General features: G+C 43.9%; 1 protein-coding gene across 1 annotated transcript in view; it reads left to right on the top strand.

Annotated features, from left to right (window-relative positions):
• Positions 1-16,961, top strand: part of LOC139383868 (pleckstrin homology domain containing, family D (with coiled-coil domains) member 1) — a 28,628-nt gene extending 11,667 nt beyond the window's left edge. Inside the window, exons 5-12 of the mRNA XM_071128455.1 lie at positions 398-489; positions 710-857; positions 1,588-1,681; positions 1,763-1,953; positions 3,640-3,772; positions 12,823-12,967; positions 16,344-16,487; positions 16,719-16,961. Coding sequence (XP_070984556.1) covers positions 398-489; positions 710-857; positions 1,588-1,681; positions 1,763-1,953; positions 3,640-3,772; positions 12,823-12,967; positions 16,344-16,487; positions 16,719-16,882 — 1,111 coding nt within the window. The 3' untranslated portion in view covers positions 16,883-16,961. The remainder of the gene's footprint in view (positions 1-397; positions 490-709; positions 858-1,587; positions 1,682-1,762; positions 1,954-3,639; positions 3,773-12,822; positions 12,968-16,343; positions 16,488-16,718) is intronic.
• The last annotated feature ends 3,026 nt before the right edge of the window (positions 16,962-19,987 follow it).

Below are 19,987 nucleotides of genomic sequence, written 5' to 3'. Positions count from 1 at the left end.
TTAAATCCAACTGACCACACTGCCTCTTTAAATCCAACTGACCACACTGCCTCTTTAAATCCAACTGACCACACTGCCTCTTTAAATCCAACTGACCACACTGCCTCTTTAAATCCAACTGACCACACTGCCTCTTTAAATCCAACTGACCCCACTAACTGTCTTATCAGGGGCAGCAGGGGTTAAGTCTATAAGTCTAACTCTAAGTAAAGGGTCCACCTAGAGGGGGACTTTAAGTCTCTTCAGACATGTATGGAGGAGCTGCACAGGTCTGCAATTGTATAGTGGAATATGTGACTTACTGTTGTGTGGTACTGGTGGTGATCATGCTGTATAAAACCTATATGGCCACATGCTGTATTAAAGCTGTTAAACACCTAGTGTCTAAAACCTCCAGCACCTGGAAGAACGCCCAACTGGGAGAAGCCATGATAGAGAGCCTGGAAGCCCAGGGACTGCAGCTGGCCAAGGAGAAGCAAGAGTACCTGGGTAAGAAGAGGGACTGTGGAGGCATGGGTAGGCAGGAGGCATAAGGCCTGGTTCAGGGGAGAGAGGAGGGAATGGGTGAGAGGGGACATGGGCAGGTATGGGTCAGGGTGGCAGGTCCGAGGGGCTGAAAGTAATTTTGTTCTTTAGTTTTGATGCTTACACTCCCACATGGAGACAATGGCCATATACAACAAGTGATCAGGCTGTTTTGTCACCCCAGATAAGCTGATGGAGGAGACAGAAGAACTGAGCCTGCAGCGAGAACAGAAGGAGCATCTGGAACGTCTGAACCTGGTTCTGGAGGAGGAGAAGCAGAAGTTTGAGGAGCTGGTGACGGAGCTTAGAGCAGAGCAGGATCAGATCAAACTGTAAGAGAGAGCTATGGAGAACACAAACTGGGATATTTACAATAATAAATACAGTAATAAATAATATACAGTAATAAATAATATACAGTAATAGATAATATACAGTAATAGATAATATACAGTAATAGATAATATACAGTAATAGATAATATACATAAATAAATAAATACAGTAATAGATAATATACAGAAATAAATACTTTTCAGAAATAAATAATATACAGTTTTAAATAATATACAGTAACAAATAATGTACAATAATAACTAATATACAGTAATAAACAAAGTGATAAATAAAATACATTAATTTATATACAGTAATAATAAAATACAGTAATACGTAATATACAGTAATAATAATATACAGTAATAAATAAAATACAGTATTAAGTAATATACAGTAAAAATAATATACAGTAATAATATACAGTAATAATAAGATACAGTAATAATAATATACAGTAATAATATACAGTAATAATAATATACAGTAATAATAAGATACAGTAGTCCCCACATATGAGTAAGAAAGATGCATGTAATACATTTAAAGTGCATTTAATATAAGGAATGTAGCTCGTATCTCCGTCTTTATCCACTGCGTTAACTAAACTGCTGTGAAAAGTCTTAGCCTTAAGACTCTGATCCTCAGGTCCATCTGTTGTGGGTTTGATGCTCTCAGTGTGGAGAGTGTTGCTATTACACTGTGTGGTGTACCGTGTTATTGACAGGGACTTGGACGGCACAGCACAGTCTCTGAAAGGTGTGGAGTCTGAAAAAGAGGAGCTGAACAGTTTGACAACACTTCTTCAGAAATCTATTGAGGTATTTAAAATTAATTTGAGGAGAAACACACACACTCAGGTACACACACACCTTCATTACATCCATGATCTGGTCCTCCAGGAGCTTTCCCATGAGAAGCAGCGAACCCTGGAGTTGTTGAGGGAGAAGGAGCTTGAGCAGGCGGCTGAGCATCCAGAGAAGGACGAGGAGCAGGAGGTGCAGCCTGGTGACACGGGACTGCGATCGGAGCTGAGACACATTGAAGAGCAGATGAGGGAACTGCAGAGAGAGAAGGAGCAGGCTGAGGAGAGGTGAGAGGACCAGGAACATGGATCTTATTTTTGTCCAGTCTTGTGTGAAAAGTTCAGAAGTTTGTAAAAAATTAAAAAAAACTTCTCCTACCATATAAAAGACACATGAAGCAGCCGATTGATTAGAGAGAGAGAGAGAGAGAGAGAGAGAGAGAGAGAGAGAGAGAGAGAGAGAGAGAGAGAGAGAGAGAGAGAGAGAGAGAGAGAGAGAGAGAGAGAGAGAGAGAGAGAGAGAGAGAGAGAGAGAGAGAGAGATATATTAGTATTTCAATTGTTATAATTATCAACTGTGTGTCGTCTTATCTCAGTTGACCCCCACTTCCCTTTTGTACATCAAGCCGCGATGCCGGTTTAACCCACTAGGGCACATCCACTTTCATTTCCTTGTAACCATCTACTGTTTGTTTATGCCTTTCTGTGATGATTTAGTTAGTTAATAAATAAATTATGTAAGACAATTGATGAATGGATGACTCATAGTGAAGACTGGGTTCGTGCAGATAACCAACAATTTACGACGTTTGGAATGAGACTAACGTGAGGTAAAGAATAATTAATTCATCACAAGACTAAGTTATCAGATATTAAAATATCTGAAGAGTTATATTAGGAAAATTATAACTTTGTAATCTGAATATTTTCCTTGGTGCCCCGACTTCCTAGTTAATTACAGTTACACGATTAAGTAGTTTAATCACGTAATAATAATTACAGAGAATTTTTGATAAAGATTCTTCTTCAGTTTAATGATGCCAAAGACAGTGTTGTATAAAAAAAATGCAGTGTATCTGTCAATGGCGGGCCCAACTGCAGAGCTCCGCATTGTCACATTGAAGAGCCCCATGGTGAAGCCTATTGAGGGTTTCTCTCAATGAAGGGCCTCGCTGCAGAGCTCCGCAGTGAGGCCTACTGTGGGTATCTCTCAAGGCGGAGTCACATTGAAGAGCCCCATGGTGAAGCCTATTGAGGGTTTCTCTCAATGAAGGGCCTCGCTGCAGAGCTCCACCGTGAAGCCTACTGTGGGTATCTCTCAAGGCGGAGTCACATTGAAGAGCCCCATAGTGAAGCCTATTGAGGGTTTCTCTCAATGAAGGGCCTCGCTGCAGAGCTCCACCGTGAAGCCTAATGAGGGTGTCTCTCTATCAAGTGTCCCCAATGCAGAGCTCTGCAACAAGGCCCTCTGTAATTTCCCACAGGGCATTCCCTGGAAATTAGGACCTACAGAACGACTTTCTTCTGTCCTATAACAGATCATTGCTTGTGTCTGATATTAACATCCCCTTGTGATACATTATCCTACCAAATTCCTTCATTAGGTAAGAGGTTGGGTAAGAGGTTGGGTAAGAGGTAAGCGATATAAATGCCCAGGGCGGAAGGCTTTTAAACACTTAGCCTAGTATTGACCTGCTGTGGATGGGGATTGGACTGCAGGATTGTGTTAGTATGCACAGTACCTTTCCTCCAACTGTGTGTCTGGCAATGTGTGTGTGTGTGTGTGCGTGCGCTCTAGCTGTATGTTACTGTGTGTGTGTGTTTTGTACCTCTCCTCTGACAGACTATGTGTGTGCGTGCAAGTCGAAGGTGCACAGGACTGTGTGTTCTCTGGCTCCCCCTGCAGGCTAACGGAGAATGAGCAGCGTAACATAGTTTAACATGACTGTCTGTGTTCTCTGGCTCCCCCTGCAGGCAAACGGAGAATGAGCAGCGTGCCACAGTTCTGCAACAGGAAAGAGAGTTCTACTCCTGTCAGTCCAGGACTCTACAGCAGTCCCTCACACAGCTCACTGTGGACAAGAAGCAAACTGAGGTGGAACTCAAGGTAAACCACACTGCCTCTGGCATGGCTATCCCTATTCCCTACATAGTGCACTACTTTTAACCAGAGCTACTCTAACGTTTCCAAAACTGTAAAGATATTGTCTGTGAGTATAACAGAACTGATGTTGCACGCGAAAGCCTGAGAAAAATCCAATCCGGAAGTGCCCCATATTTTGAAACCGCTGCATTCCAATGAGTCCCTATTGAGCAGTGAATGGGCTATCAACCAGATTACGCTTTCTACGTATTCCCCAAGGTGTCTACAGCATTGTGACGTAGTTTCTCGCATAAAATACAGAGGTAGCCATTATTCCAATCGTCCTACTGAAAAACGAATTGTCCCGACGGATATATTATCGAATAGATATTTGAAAAACACCTTGAGGATTGATTATAAACAACGTTTGCCATGTTTCTGTCGATATTATGGAGCTAATTTGGAATATTTTTCGCCGTTTTCGTGACTGCAATTTCCGTCCGATTTCTCAGCCAAACGTGAAGAACAAACGGAGCTATTTTGCCTACAAAAATAATATTTTTGGAAAAAAGGAACATTTGCTATCTAACTGGGAGTCTCGTGAGTGAAAACATCCGAAGCTCATCAAAGGTAAACGATTTAATTTGATTGCTTTTCTGATTTCCGTGACCAAGTTACCTGCTGCTAGCTGGACAAAATGCTATGCTAGGCTATTGATAAACTTACACCAATACTTGGTGTCTTTGGCTGTAAAGCATATTTTGAAAATCTGAGATGACAGGGTGATTAACAAAAGGCTAAGCTGTGTCTCAATATATTTAATTTGTGATTTTCATGAATAGGAATATTTTCTAGGGATATTTATGTCCGTTGCGTTATGCTAATTAGTGTCAGGCGATGATTACGCTCCCGCATGCGGGATGGGGAGTCAGTAGAGGCTAATTAGAACAAATCCTTATTTACAATGATGGCCTATCAAAAGGCCTCCTGCGGGGACGGGGGCTGGGATTAAAATAAATTAATACAATATAAATGTAGGACAAAACACACATCACAACAAGAGAGACAACACAACACTACATAAAGAGACCTAAGATGACAACACATGACAACACAGCATAGTAGCAACACAACATATCAACAACATGGTACAAACGTTATTGGCAACACATGGTAGAAACATTATTTGGCACAGTCAACAGCACACAGGTGAAGGTAGAGACAATAATACATCACACAAAGCAGCCACAACTGACAGTAAGAGTGTCCATGACTAAGTCTTTAAATGAGAGATTGAGATAAAACTGTCCAGTTTGAGTGTTTGTTGCAGCTCGTTCCAGTCGCTAGCTGCAGCGAACTGGAAAGAGGAGCGACCCAGGGATGTGTGTGCTTTGGGAACCTTTAACAGAATGTGACTGGCAACACGGGTGTTGTATGTGGAGGATGAGGGCTGCAGTAGATATCTCAGATAGGGGGGAGTGAGGCCTAAGAGGGTTTTATAAATAAGCATCAACCAGTGTGTCTTTGCGACAGGTATACAGAGATGACCAGTTTACAGAGGAGTATAGAGTGCAGTGATGTGTCCTATAAGGAGCATTGGTGGCAAATCTGATGGCCAAATGGTAAAGAACATCTAGCCACTCGAGAGCACCCTTACCTGCCAATCTATAAATTATGTCTCCGTAATTTAGCATGGGTAGGATGGTCATCTGAATCAGGGTTAGTTTGGCAGCTGGGGTGAAAGAGGAGCGATTACCATAGAGGCGTGTTCGTTAACAATACCACTGAAAATATTTTAAAAAAGAAGGTCCAAGCGTCTTCGACAGAGGGGATCAAGCTGATTATATACCATTTTACAGAGTCCAGTACATGAAGGAAGGTTTACTCATTCAAGATTTTAAGCAAGCGTCTATGACAAATCAGGACAGGTAATTTCACTGAGCAGCCATGTGATGGCCGGGGTTGGAGCGATAATCTGCAATAGGGTACAGGAACAGGGTTGAGAGCCCTGCCCTAAAATGTACACTACTTTTGACCTGAGCCTCACACACTAGCATATACATTTTGGCTAGAGCCCCAAGGCATCCTATTCCCTATTGTGAGTAGACCAAGTAATTTGGAGTTACTCTAAAGAGGAAAGGTGGAATAAACGAGCCAGGAGTAGGTTTTCTTGATTGATCACAGTTCTCTATTGAGGGATTTCTGTCGATACAAACACTCCGACACAATCAATGAGACTCTCCCATATAGTGCACTACTTTTGGCCAGAGCTATGGCAGCCTATTCCCTATATAGTGCACTACTTTTGGCCAGAGCTATGGCATCCTATTCCCTATATAGTGCACTACCTTTGGCCAGAGCTATGGCACCCTATTCCCTATATAGTGCACTACTTTTTTGTTTGTAACATATTTTGTACATAAAGCTGCTGCTACCATCTCTTATGACCGGAAAGAGCATCTGGACGTAGGTGAGTGATTAAATCACCACTACCATCAGTTCTATTAGCAAATCACTGGAGAATAAACTGGATGATCTATGGTCAAGGATATCCTACCAACGGGACGTTAAAAACTGTAATATCTTATGTTTCACCTAGTCTTGGCTGAACAACGACACGGATAATATAGAGCTGGCTGGGTTTTCTGTGCATCAGCAGGACAGAGCAGCTACGTCTGGTAAGACGAGGGGTGGGAGGGGGTGTGTCCATTTGTCAAAAACAGCTAGTGTGCTATGTCTAATATTAAAGAAGTCTTGAGATAAAAGCTCACCTGAGGTAGAGTACATCATGATAAGCTGTAGACCAAGATAGTTCTTGCTAGATAGTAAGGGTAGGTAACAACACATCTGCCACGCTGACCCTCAACACCAGGACCCCTCAGGGGTGCGTGCTTAGTCCCCTCCTGTACTCCCTGTTCACCCATGACTATGTGGCCAAGCATGACTCCAACACCATCATTAAGTTTGCTGAAGACACAACAGTGGTAGGCCTGATTACTGACAACGATGAGACAGCCTATAGGGAGGAGGTCAGGGACCTGGCAGTGTGGTGCCAGGACAACAACCTCTCCCTCAATGTGAGAAAGACAAAGGAGATGATCGTAGACTACAGGAAAAGGAGGGCCGAACAGGTCCCCATTCACATCGACGGGGCTGTCATGGAGCTTGTCGAGAGTTTCAAGTTCCTTGGTGTCCATCACCAACAAATTATCATGATCCAAACACACCAAGACAGTTGTGAAGAGTGCACGACAACACATTTTTCCCCCTCGAGAGACTGAGAATATTTGGCATGGGTCCCCAGATCCTCAAGGAGCTCTACAGCTGCACCATCGAGAGCATCACCACCTGGTATGGCAACTGATCTGCATCTGACCGTAAGGCGCTACAGAGGGTGGTGCGTATGGCCCAGTACAACACTGAGGCCAGGCTGCCTGCCATCCAGGACCAATATACCAGGTGGGTTCAGAGGAAGACTCTAAAAAAATTGTTAAGGACTCCAGCCACCCAAGTCACAGGCTGTTCTCTCTGCTACTACACGGCAAGCGGTACCGATGCAACAAGTCTGGGACCAACAGGACCCCGAACAGCTTCTTCCCCCAAGCCATAAGACTACTAAATAGTTCAACAAAAGCTTCCCTGACTATCTACATTGACTACAGCTACAGTAATTCTGGCATTCAAACAGGGCTCTAAATAAATAAAAAAGCTCCCTCAATTACCACTGGTGCTCCCAAAGGTTCGGAGCATGGCATGACATTTAGGAGCATCAGAAAATAAGATTGTTAGAATTTTTTTGACGTACGTACAGCCAAAACTGAGTGTACAAAACCTTAGGACACCTTCCTAATATTGAGTTGCAACCCCTTTTGCCCTCAGAACAGCCTCAATTCATTTGGGCACGGACTCTACGAAGTGTCGAATGCGTTCCACAAGGATACTGGCCCGTGTTGACACACCCGCTTCCCACAGTTGTGTCAAGTTGGCTGGTAGTGGATCTCTACTCCGAATAGCTTGTTCCATCTCATTCCGCCGATGTTCAATTGGATTGAGATCATGGTGTCTGGACGGGCCACTGCAGTAAACTGAATTCACTATCATGTTCATGGAACCATTCCTGGACGATCCTAACCTTGTGGCATGGGGGAAAACAAATCCATCTCAGATGGATACACTGCTGCCATGAAGGGATGAACCTGATTAGCGATGATGGTTAGATATCCTGTGGCATTCAAACGTTGGTCCGCTTTTTATCAAGGGGCCCAATATGTGAAAACACAAGGGGAACTTGTGAAATGGAACCCTGTAAGATCGTCGGCTGCCCATTTGTGTCAAGGTACGACGAGTTGTGCATTGTTTAGTGGGTCTTTGGGCACACATGTTGTACTGGAATGTGAGTTGACTAACCATTCGCCCTCTGAATGACACACATACACAATCCATGTCTCGATTGTCTCAAAGCTTAATAAAAATCCTTCTTTAACCACCTGTCTCCTCCCCTTCATCTACACTGATTGGAGTGGATTTAACCTGTCTCCTCCCCTTCAGCTACACTGATTGAAGTGGATTTAACCTGTCTCCCCTTCATCTACACTGATTGTAGTGGATTTAGTTGAAATCAATAAGGGATCGTAGCTTTCACCTGGTCAGTCAATGTCATGGAAAGAGCATGTTTTGTACACTCCGGGAATATTTGATCTATATGAATTCTAGCTACTTTTGAAGCACGTGTTGTGCCCTAGAAACTAATATGTAACACTGTAAATACATATGTTTATTATAAAATATAAATGTTTGATAGGAATACCTGTCAAGGAAGTTAAAGTAATTTGTAGAATATTCTGTTTCTGTTTCTGTGTAAAAGCACTATTTTGTTATTGAGATTCATTACATTGAAAATTGTACACTGTCTCTTTAAAAACGTCATGTTTGTGATGACAACATGCAAGTGATCAGTCATTCATTCATTGCTGTGATCATTGATCTCCTGAAGAAGATATCTATTTTCCTTTCTGTGTCATCAGATGTTTGATATAACGTAAACTCACTCACTCAATTCTGTACATCGCCTTGGTCCGTACAATTTACCTTATTTTAGCGCCCCAAAAACGTAATACTTCCAGATCAACTGTAATGTCAATACTATTGTAAAGCACAATTTTTCCCCTTTCCAACAGAATCAATTACATGACCTAAACACTGCCCGTTTCTGCATAATTCAAGAAGGCAATGAGCCCCGTCGGGTCTTTTAAAAATGGCGGGTGGGGAAGCGAAACTAATGCGTGATAGTGAGAAGGTGAGATGTTGTGTGGGAAAAATGCTTTTTTTTCACTCGATCTGTCCAACTTATCACCTCTAAAATGTAAATAAAACACTATAAAGAGTTTATATAATGTGTCATTACATACCTATTTGAAGGTTTGTGTCGAATTTGAATCGGGTTTAGGGCGATGCTAAAGTGATCTTAGAAGTAAACAGCGGCTTTGAGAATGATGATCGCATGCAATGATGACTCAAAATATGAGTATAAAAAAAAGTATCCCCCCCTGACCCCCATCACTGTCCATTTCTTGTTTTTAAACGATGAGAGAAGTGCTACACCTGGAGGAGAGAGATTGTAAGACAGAAATAGTTGCTTTTTGTGTGTTGTACGTTATGACATGACACGTCACTATGTAACGCAGGGTCTGTTTTTTTCAACTTTTCTCCAATACTATAGAGCCATTACCTAGTTCACACCCGCCATTTTGAAGTCAACACAGGCGCTACAGTCCCATTCGTTTTCTTTGTTGCCTCGTTTGAATGTTGCGGTTGCGCACATTTGTATGGAATGGGGTGAGTTTACATTACCGGTCAAGTTACCAGGTTGTTAGCTAGCTAGCCAATGAGGTAACATGACTGATGTTTGGATATACTGGTCAAGTTACCAGGTTGTTAGCTAGCTAGCCAATGGGGTAACATGACTGATGTTTGGATATACTGGTCAAGTTACCAGGTTGTTAGCTAGCTAGCCAATGAGGTAACTGAACAAAGTGTAAACAAATGGTTAATGACGCTCAAGTAGTTTCCAAATTTAAGATGGGTCAGAACCTTAGACCTGGTTAAACTACATGTAACAGTATAACTTTAATCCGTCCCCTCGCCCCGACCTGGCCGCGAACCAGTCACCCACCAGTCACCCACGATGCATCGTAGAGCAAGGGGAACCACTACTTCAAGGTCTCCGAGCAAGTGACGTCACCGATTGACACGCTATTTAGCGCGCACCACCGCTAACTAAGCTAGCCGTTTCACATCCGTTACATACGCAACTAGCTCTCACAGTCTCATGTCAGAATTAGACGCTCATCCACGTTCGGCGTAACATTTCAAAGTGTTTAAGGTTAAGTTTAACTCTGAATGGTTAAGGTTTTGGATAAACTACTAAAAACGAAAATCTCCAGCTCGTTGTCCACTGATCTCCACGGATGGTTGTCGGCAGGTTGTCGGCAGGTTGTTGGCATGGTTGTCGGCATGGTTATCGGCATGGTTGTCGGCATGGTTGTCGGCATGGTTGTCGGCATGGTTGTCGGCATGGTTGTCGGCAAGGTTTTGGATAAACTACTAAAAACGAAAATCTCCAGCTCGTTGTCCACTGATCTCCACGGATGGTTGTCGGCAGGTTGTCGGCAGGTTGTCGGCATGGTTGTCGGCATGGTTATCGGCATGGTTGTCGGCATGGTTGTCGGCAAGGTTTTGGATAAACTACTAAAAACGAAAATCTCCAGCTCGTTGTCCACTGATCTCCACGGATGGTTGTCGGCAGGTTGTCGGCATGGTTGTCGGGATGGTTGTCGGCAGGTTGTCGGCATGGTTGTCGGCATGGTTGTCGGCATGGTTGTCGGCATGGTTGTCGGCATGGTTGTCGGCATGGTTGTCGGCATGGTTGTCGGCATGGTTATCGGCATGGTTGTCGGCATGGTTGTCGGCATGGTTATCGGCATGGTTGTCGGCATGGTTGTCGGCATGGTTGTCGGCATGGTTGTCGGCATGGTTGTCGGCATGGTTATCGGCATGGTTGTCGGCATGGTTATCGGCATGGTTGTCGGCATGGTTGTCGGCATGGTTGTCGGCAGGTTGTCGGCAGGTTGTCGGCATGGTTGTCGGCAGGTTGTCGGCAGGTTGTCGGCAGGTTGTCGGCATGGTTGTCGGCAGGTTGTCGGCATGGTTGTCGGCATGGTTGTCGGCATGGTTGTCGGCATGGTTGTCGGCATGGTTTTGGATAAACTACTAAAAACGAAAATCTCAAAAACAACTTTCTATCGCTGGATTTGAACTTGTAACTTTTGAATTCAGAGGATTTCACACAAATGCTGCGTAGCAAAACGAACCGCTTTCTTGGCAACCATGCGTATTTTCGGCACGGCCCCGTTGTCCAGCTCGTTGTCCAGCTCGTTGTCCAGCTCGTTGTCCAGCTCGTTGTCCAGCTCGTTGTCCAGCTCGTTGTCCACTGATCTCCACGGATGGTTGTCGGCAGGTTGTCGGCATGGTTGTCGACATGGTTGTCGGCATGGTTGTCGGCATGGTTGTACGCTCTGCAAAAACACATTCACTTTTTTTAGTACACCTTTATTTAATTATTGATTTTATTACACAGTATGCCTACACATTGATAGGCAATATACATTTAAAGAAAAGGCACTGAAACCAAAATAGGTCCGTCTTCTGTGCACGGCTCTGTAGGCCCATCCTGTGCCCCCTGCTCTCGTGCCACGTCTGTGGATTGTAGCACATACAATTTTTAAAAAACAACAGATAGCTTAAACTGACAGATTTTTATGGGGATGTTTAAATTATGCTAATCCGATTTTACAGCTCTTCTCTCATTCCTCCTTGTAGACCACAAAAAAAATGACGTCAATATATGGATTAAACTTTTAAGATCCTATTCATGAAGAGATTTTCATTTTTCATTGTTAATTAATAGTGACTCCCTTATCCCTTATCCCGCATGATGGAGCGTAATCATCGACTGACACTAATTAGCATAACGCAACGGACATAAATATCCCTAGAAAATATTCCTATTCATGAAAATCACAAGTGAAATATATTGAGACACAGTTTAGCCTTTTGTTAATCACCCTGTCATCTCAGATTTTCAAAATATGCTTTACAGCCAAAGCTAGACAAGCATTTGTGTAAGTTTATTGATAGCCTAGCATAGCATTTTGTCCAGCTAGAAGCAGGTAACTTGGTCACGGAAATCAGAAAAGCAATCAAATTAAATTGTTTACCTTTTATGAGCTTCGGATGTTTTCACTCACGAGACTCCCAGTAAGATAGCCAATGTTCCTTTTTCCAAAAATATTATTTTTGTAGGCAAAATAGCTCCGTTTGTTCTTCACTTTTGGCTGAGAAATCGGCCGGAAATTGCAGTCACTCAGAAAAATATTCCAAATTAGCTCCATAATATCGACAGAAACATGGTAAACGTTGTTTATAATCAATCGTCAAGGTGTTTTTCAAATATCTATTCGATAATATATCCATCGGGACAATTGGTTTTTCAGTAGGACCGATTGGAGTAATGGCTACCTCCTGTATTTTACTCGAGAATCTCTCTGAGGGCAACAGGTGACCACTTGCGCAATGTACGGGTATTCTTCAACATAAATGCGTTAAACTATGTAACAATGCTGTAGACACCTTCGGGAATACGGAGAAAAAGTAATCTGGTTCATAGCACATTCACTGCTCAATAGGGACTCATTGGAAAACATGAGGCACTTCCAGATTGGATTTTTCTCAGGCTTTCGCCTGCAATATCAGTTCTGTTATACTCACAGACAATATTTGTACAGTTTTGGAAACTTTAGAGTGTTTTCTATCCTAAAATGTCAATTATATGCATATTCTAGCATCTTGTTCTGACAAAATATCCTGTTTACTACGGGAACGTTATTTTTCCAAAAATGATAATACTGCCCCCTAGTCACAGAACACATAATTATCCAAAATGTCAGATCCTAGATCAGGCCTCCTACTCTGAGATGCTTTGTGAATACGGGCCCTGACCTCCTGTTGTGTCCCAGGTGGAGATTGAGTCTCGTATGGAGCTGGAGCGGAGGCTGAAGCAGGCTGAGGAGGCTCTACGGAACCTGGAGAAAGGTCTGAGCTCTCTGGAACGCTCCAAAGAGAAGGATGACAAGATGAAGGGAGACGTCAACAACCTCAGGAGTGAGTTACACTTACTGCACACACACACACACACACACACACACACACACACACACACACACACATTTATACATTCTTCATGAGTCATAGATAAACACACAGCCATAAACACTTCTACCCACTGGTTCAGTTAACCCAGAATAATTCTTAAAGGGTTCAGTTAACCCAGGATAATTCATAATGGGTTCAGTTAACCCAGGATAATTCATAATGGGTTCAGTTAACCCAGGATAATTCATAAAGGGTTCAGTTAACCCAGGATAATTCTTAAAGGGTTCAGTTAACCCAGGATAATTCATAATGGGTTCAGTTAACCCAGGATAATTCATAATGGGTTCAGTTAACCCAGGATAATTCATAAAGGGTTCAGTTAACCCAGGATAATTCATAAGGGGTTCAGTTAACCCAGGATAATTCATAAAGGGTTCAGTTAACCCAGGATAATTCATAAGGGGTTCAGTTAACCCAGGATAATTCATAATGGGTTCAGTTAACCCAGGATAATTCATAAAGGGTTCAGTTAACCCAGGATAATTCATAAGGGGTTCAGTTAACCCAGGATAATTCATAATGGGTTCAGTTAACCCAGGATAATTCATAAAGGGTTCAGTTAACCCAGGATAATTCATAAGGGGTTCAGTTAACCCAGGATAATTCATAAAGGGTTCAGTTAACCCAGGATAATTCATAAGGGGTTCAGTTAACCCAGGATAATTCATAATGTGTGTAGTTTTCCTGCCTCCTCCTGGGTAGAACAAGTTATAGCTACATTATATTATTTCTGTCATATTTAGTGTCCTATCAACTACTGAGTGCTGCGAGGAACATAACTACACTGAACAAAAATGTAAACGCAACAATTAAAAATATTTTACTGAGTTTACAGTAAATCTTTACTTTACTAAGTTTACAGTAAAAATGAATTCATTCGGCCCTAATCTATGGATTTCACATGATGGGGAATGCAGATATATGTCTGTTATCACAACTCAGGCTAAGACCCAGATTGAAATACAGGAGGTGGATAGTACGAGTCAGTTTTTTTTTATAGTACAGGACAGCAGAAATCAGAGTCAGGCAGGTACAGGACAGCAGAAATCAGAGTCAGGCAGGTACAGGACAGCAGAAATCAGAGTCAGGCAGGTACAGGACAGCAGAAATCAGAGTCAGGCAGGTACAGGACAGCAGAAATCAGAGTCAGGCAGGTACAGGACAGCAGGAATCAGAGTCAGGCAGGTACAGGACAGCAGGAATCAGAGTCAGGCAGGTACAGGACAGCAGAAATCAGAGTCAGGCAGGTACAGGACAGCAGGAATCAGAGTCAGGCAGGTACAGGACAGCAGAAATCAGAGTCAGGCAGGTACAGGACAGCAGGAATCAGAGTCAGGCAGGTACAGGACAGCAGAAATCAGAGTCAGGCAGGTACAGGACAGCAGGAATCAGAGTCAGGCAGGTACAGGACAGCAGAAATCAGAGTCAGGCAGGTACAGGACAGCAGAAATCAGAGTCAGGCAGGTACAGGACAGCAGAAATCAGAGTCAGGCAGGTACAGGACAGCAGGAATCAGAGTCAGGCAGGTACAGGACAGCAGAAATCAGAGTCAGGCAGGTACAGGACAGCAGGAATCAGAGTCAGGCAGGTACAGGACAGCAGAAATCAGAGTCAGGCAGGTACAGGACAGCAGGAATCAGAGTCAGGCAGGTACAGGACAGCAGAAATCAGAGTCAGGCAGGTACAGGACAGCAGGAATCAGAGTCAGGCAGGTACAGGACAGCAGGAATCAGAGTCAGGCAGGTACAGGACAGCAGAAATCAGAGTCAGGCAGGTACAGGACAGCAGAAATCAGAGTCAGGCAGGTACAGGACAGCAGGAATCAGAGTCAGGACACCAGGCAGGTTCAGGTTAAGGACAGGCAGAAAGGTCAGAACTGGGAAGACGGGGAAAAACAAAAACTAGATCACAGGAAACACGGGGACACGCTGGTAGGACTTGACGGGACGATCTGGCAACAGACAAACAGAAAACGAAGGTAAAAATACACTGGGAATAATGGAGGGAGACACCTGGTGGGGGGTGGAGACAAGCACAAAGACAGGTGAAACAGATCAGGGCGTGACACTGTTGGTCACAGGTACCTGGATCAGAAAACTAGTCAGTATCTGGTGTGATCACCACTTGCCTCTTGCCACTTTGCAACGCATTTTCTTCGCATAGAGTGGATCAGGCTGTTGATTGTGGCCTGTTTAATGTTGTCCCAGTTCTCTTTAATGGCTGTGCGAAGTTGCTGGATATTGGTGGGAACTGGAACATGCTGTCGTACATGTCGATCCAGAGCATTCCAAACATGCTCAATGGGTGACATGTCTGGGAATAATGCAGGCCAGGGAAGAACTGGGAAATTTTCAGCTTACAGAAATTGTGTACAGATCCTTGTGACATGGGGCTGTGAATTATCATGCTGAAACATGAAGTGATGGCGGAAGATTAATGGCACAACAATGGGCCTCAGGATCTCATCATGGTATCTCTGTGCATTCAAATTCCCGTCGATAAAATGCCATTCTGTTCATTGTCCGTAGCTTTGCCCCCAATACCATAACCCCACCATCACGGTGCACTCTGTTCACAACGTTGACATCAGCAAACAGCTCACTCACACGACGCCATACAAGCTGTCTGACATCTTCTCAATAAAGTTGAAACTGGGATTCATCCGTGAAGAACACACTTCTCCAGCATGCCAGTGGCCATTGAAGGTGATCATTTGCCTACTGAAGTCGGTTACCAGGTCAAAACCCTGGTGAGGACGACGAACACGCAGATGAGCTTCCCTGAGACAATTATTTGGTTGTACAAACCCTCGGTTTCAACAGCTGACCGGGTGGCTGGTCTCAGACGATCCCGCAGGTGAAGAAGCCGTATGTGGAGGTCCTGGGCTGGCGTGGTTACATGAGGTCTACAGTTTTGAGGGCCGGTTGGACGTACTGCCAAATTGTCTAAAGTAACGTTTGGAGGCGGCTTATGGTAGAGAAATGCCAATTGCTTGTTGCACCAAAACTTGAGACATCTGTGGCATTATGTTGTGTGACAAAACTGCACATTTTAGAGTGGCCTTTTTTGTCTCCAGCACAAAATGTGTTTAATCAGCTTCTTGATATGCCACACCTGTCAGGTGTCTTATCTTGGAGAAATGTTCACTAACAGCGATGTAAACATATTTGTGCACAAACTCTTGAGAGAAATACGCTTTTTGTGCATGTGGAACATTTCTGGGATCTTTTATTTCATGAAACATGGGACCAACCTTTTACGTGTTGTGTTTAATTTTTGTTCAGTATAGCTACATGGGATGTGTGTGTGTGTGTTCTTCACCCAGAGTTCTTTGAGGAGTGTATCTGTGCTGCAGAGATCGAGGCCAAGCTCCCTTCTATAATGAAGAATGCTGTGTATCTCCACAAGGCTACAGCACGACGCATTAAGAGCTGTCGGATCCAGAGACGGGCCTCCAAACACCACTGGTGTGAGTACACACATACGCATGGAGGCTGCTGAGGTCGAGGACGGCTCGTAATAATGTCTGGACCGGAGCGAATGGAATGGCATCAAACACAGGGAAACCATGGAAACCACGTGTTTGATACCATTCCACTAATTTCCCTCCAGCCATTACCACAACCCCCGTCCTCCCAAATTAAGGTGCCACCAACCTCCTGTGACACACACACAAGCACTCATGTCTTGTCCTCTGCAGTGAAACACTCCCAGTCATTCGTGGTTGCCCGTGGCGACGGCGGCAGCATGGAGGACCTGAGGGAGACTGCCCGGCGACTGACCTCCGACAGCTGCTTCAGGAAGAGCGTCTACAAGATCATCACACGCCACGACCAGGAGGCCTCCGCCAAGAAAGATGACTGACAGAGATAGGGAGGGATGGATTGCGGGACTGATTGTGTGTGTGTGTGTGTGTGTGTGTGTGTGTGTGTGTGTGTGTGTGTGTGTGTGTGTGTGTGTGTGTGTGTGTGTGTGTGTGTGTGAGTGTGTGAGAGAGAGAGACTGATTCCTCAATGTAATAGTGTCAAGTCCTGTCGTCTGCTCCCACGGTGTTGTAGCTGGTTCGGGATTATCTTTAGGATGTCATCTCTTCAATATGATGTCATCTCTTCAACATGATGTCATCTCTTCAATATGATGTCATCTCTTCAACATGATGTAATCTCTTCAACATGATGTCATCTCTTCAATATGATGTCATCTCTTCAACATGATGTCATCTCTTCAACAGCCTGGTTGTGTTCAAACTGCATTACAAGACTTTTATGCAAAATAGTTTTATTCAAACAAAATTCATGTTTATTGTTAAAGATATAGCAGCTCTCTTTACTGTCCTACAGCTTGGAGGACGGTCAGAAAAATAATGCATATAGTTATTGAACCAACACGATATGACAATGTGATGGTTTACAGTACAGTACAGGCAGAAGCCTTAAACCTGACCCTGGGTAACACCATCAATCAACCATATGGTCGACACACACACTGCAAGTCGACACACACACACACTGCAGGTCGACACACACACACATACTGCAGGTCGACACACACACTGCAAGTTGACACACACACACACACACACTGCAGGTCGACACACACACTGCAGGTCGACACACACACTGCAAGTTGACACACACACTGCAAGTTGACACACACACTGCAAGTCGACACACACACACACACACACACACACACACTGCAGGTCGACACACACACTGCAAGTCGACACACACACACACACACTGCAAGTCGACACACACACACACACACACACACTGCAAGTCGACACACACACACTGCAAGTCGACACACACACACACACACACACACACTGCAAGTCGACACACACACTGCAAGTCGACACACACACACACACACTGCAAGTCGACACACACACACACACACACTGCAAGTCGACACACACACTGCAAGTCGACACACACACTGCAAGTCGACACACACACTGCAAGTCGACACACACACTGCAAATCGACACACAATGTCAGAAAATGTGACTTTTATTTTTCTCGTCTTTGAGTGTTGATTGTATTTACACAGATGGCTTTTGTTCGTTTAAAAACTGTAGTTTATTTGCAGGTTGATGAAACATATGATGTGTATGTTTTTATCTGATTTGAAACCAGGTTAGCCTGGTCCCAGATCAGTTTGTGTTGTCTTGCCAACTCCTATGGTCATTACCTAGCCTGGTCCCAGATCAGTTTGTGTTGTCTTGCCAACTCCTATGGTCATTACATAGCCTGGTCCCAGATCTGTTTGCTCTGTCTTCCTTGATGAAGACAGCTTGACTGTCAAAACGTTGGCATTACATTTTTGTATCTGAGCTCCTAGAGTGTGCGGCTCTCTTTTATTTTCAAGTTTTCTACTCCGCTAGCCAGCACCTCGTCTTAATAGGTGTGCATTTCTTTTTCTTCTAGATTGCTCTGTCTTCCTTGACATTGACCATAGGAGTTGGCAAGACAACACAAACAGATCTGGGATCAGGCTAGTTAATGACCATAGGAGTTGACAAGACAACACAAACAGATCTGGGACCAGGCTAGGTAATGACCATAGGAGTTGGCAAGACAACACAAACAGATCTGGGACCAGGCTAGGTAATGACCATAGGAGTTGGCAAGACAGCACACACAGATCTGGGACCAGGCTAGGTAATGACCATAGGAGTTGTCAAGACAACACAAACAGATCTGGGATCAGGCTAGTTAATGACCATAGGAGTTGACAAGACAACACAAACAGATCTGGGACCAGGCTAGGTAATGACCATAGGAGTTGGCAAGACAACACAAACCGATCTGGGACCAGGCTAGGTAATGACCACAGAAGTTGGCAAGACAGCACAAACTGATCTGGGACCATGCTAGGTAATGACCATAGGAGTTGTCAAGACAACACAAACTGATCTGGGCCCAGGCTAGGTAATGACCATAGCAGTTGGCAAGACAACACAAACAGATCTGGGACCAGGCTAGTTAATGACCATAGGAGTTGGCAAGACAACACAAACCGATCTGGGACCAGGCTAGGTAATGACCATAGGAGTTGGCAAGACAGCACAAACTGATCTGGGACCAGGCTAGGATCAATGCTACTGTCACCTGTATAATCTGTTCTCGACCAGAAAACCTAATCAGATTCACTATAAACAACATCTCACTGGAAATGATAGAAATTAACCAATATATCTCAACACATGGCCCTGTGGAAAAGATTAACCAATATATCCCAACACATGGCCCTGTGGAAATGATTAACCAATATATCCCAACACATGGCCCTGTGGAAAAGATTAACCAATATATCCCAACACATGGCCCTGTGGAAAAGACTAACCAATATATCCCAACACGTGGCCCTGTGGAAAAGACTAACCAATATATCCCAACACGTGGCCCTTGTGGAAAAGACTAACCAATATATCTCAACACATGGCCCTGTGGAAATGATGTCCTCATGTATTAGGGCAGCAAAACTTAATATTGTTGTAGTAATGAAACGAAATGCCTTGTTATTAAAGCTGTGTTAAACCTTGTTCTATATGGTACTATATTCTACAGCTCTATAACCCTAACCCTAAACAAGGCCTTGTTCTGGTCTGGTACTATACTCTACAGCTCTATAACCCTAACCCTAAACGAGGCCTTGTTCTGGTCTGGTACAATACTCTACAGCTCTATAACCTTAACCCTAAACGAGGCCTTGTTCTGGTCTGGTACTATACAGTAGACCCCTATATGACCGACCCCCTACATTAGAACCCTATATGACCCCCTACATTAGAACCCTTCATGACCTCCTACATTAGACCCTATATGACCCCCTACATTAGAACCCTACATTAGAACCCTTCATGACCTCCTACATTAGACCCTATATGACCCTCTACAAAGCATTACATGGGCCTGCTCCTACCTATCTCTCCGATTTGGTCCTGCCGTACATACCTAC

Source organism: Oncorhynchus clarkii, chromosome 25 (genome assembly GCF_045791955.1).
Source record: "Oncorhynchus clarkii lewisi isolate Uvic-CL-2024 chromosome 25, UVic_Ocla_1.0, whole genome shotgun sequence".
Taxonomy (NCBI): domain Eukaryota; kingdom Metazoa; phylum Chordata; class Actinopteri; order Salmoniformes; family Salmonidae; genus Oncorhynchus; species Oncorhynchus clarkii.
This window is presented reverse-complemented; position numbering and strand designations above follow the sequence as displayed.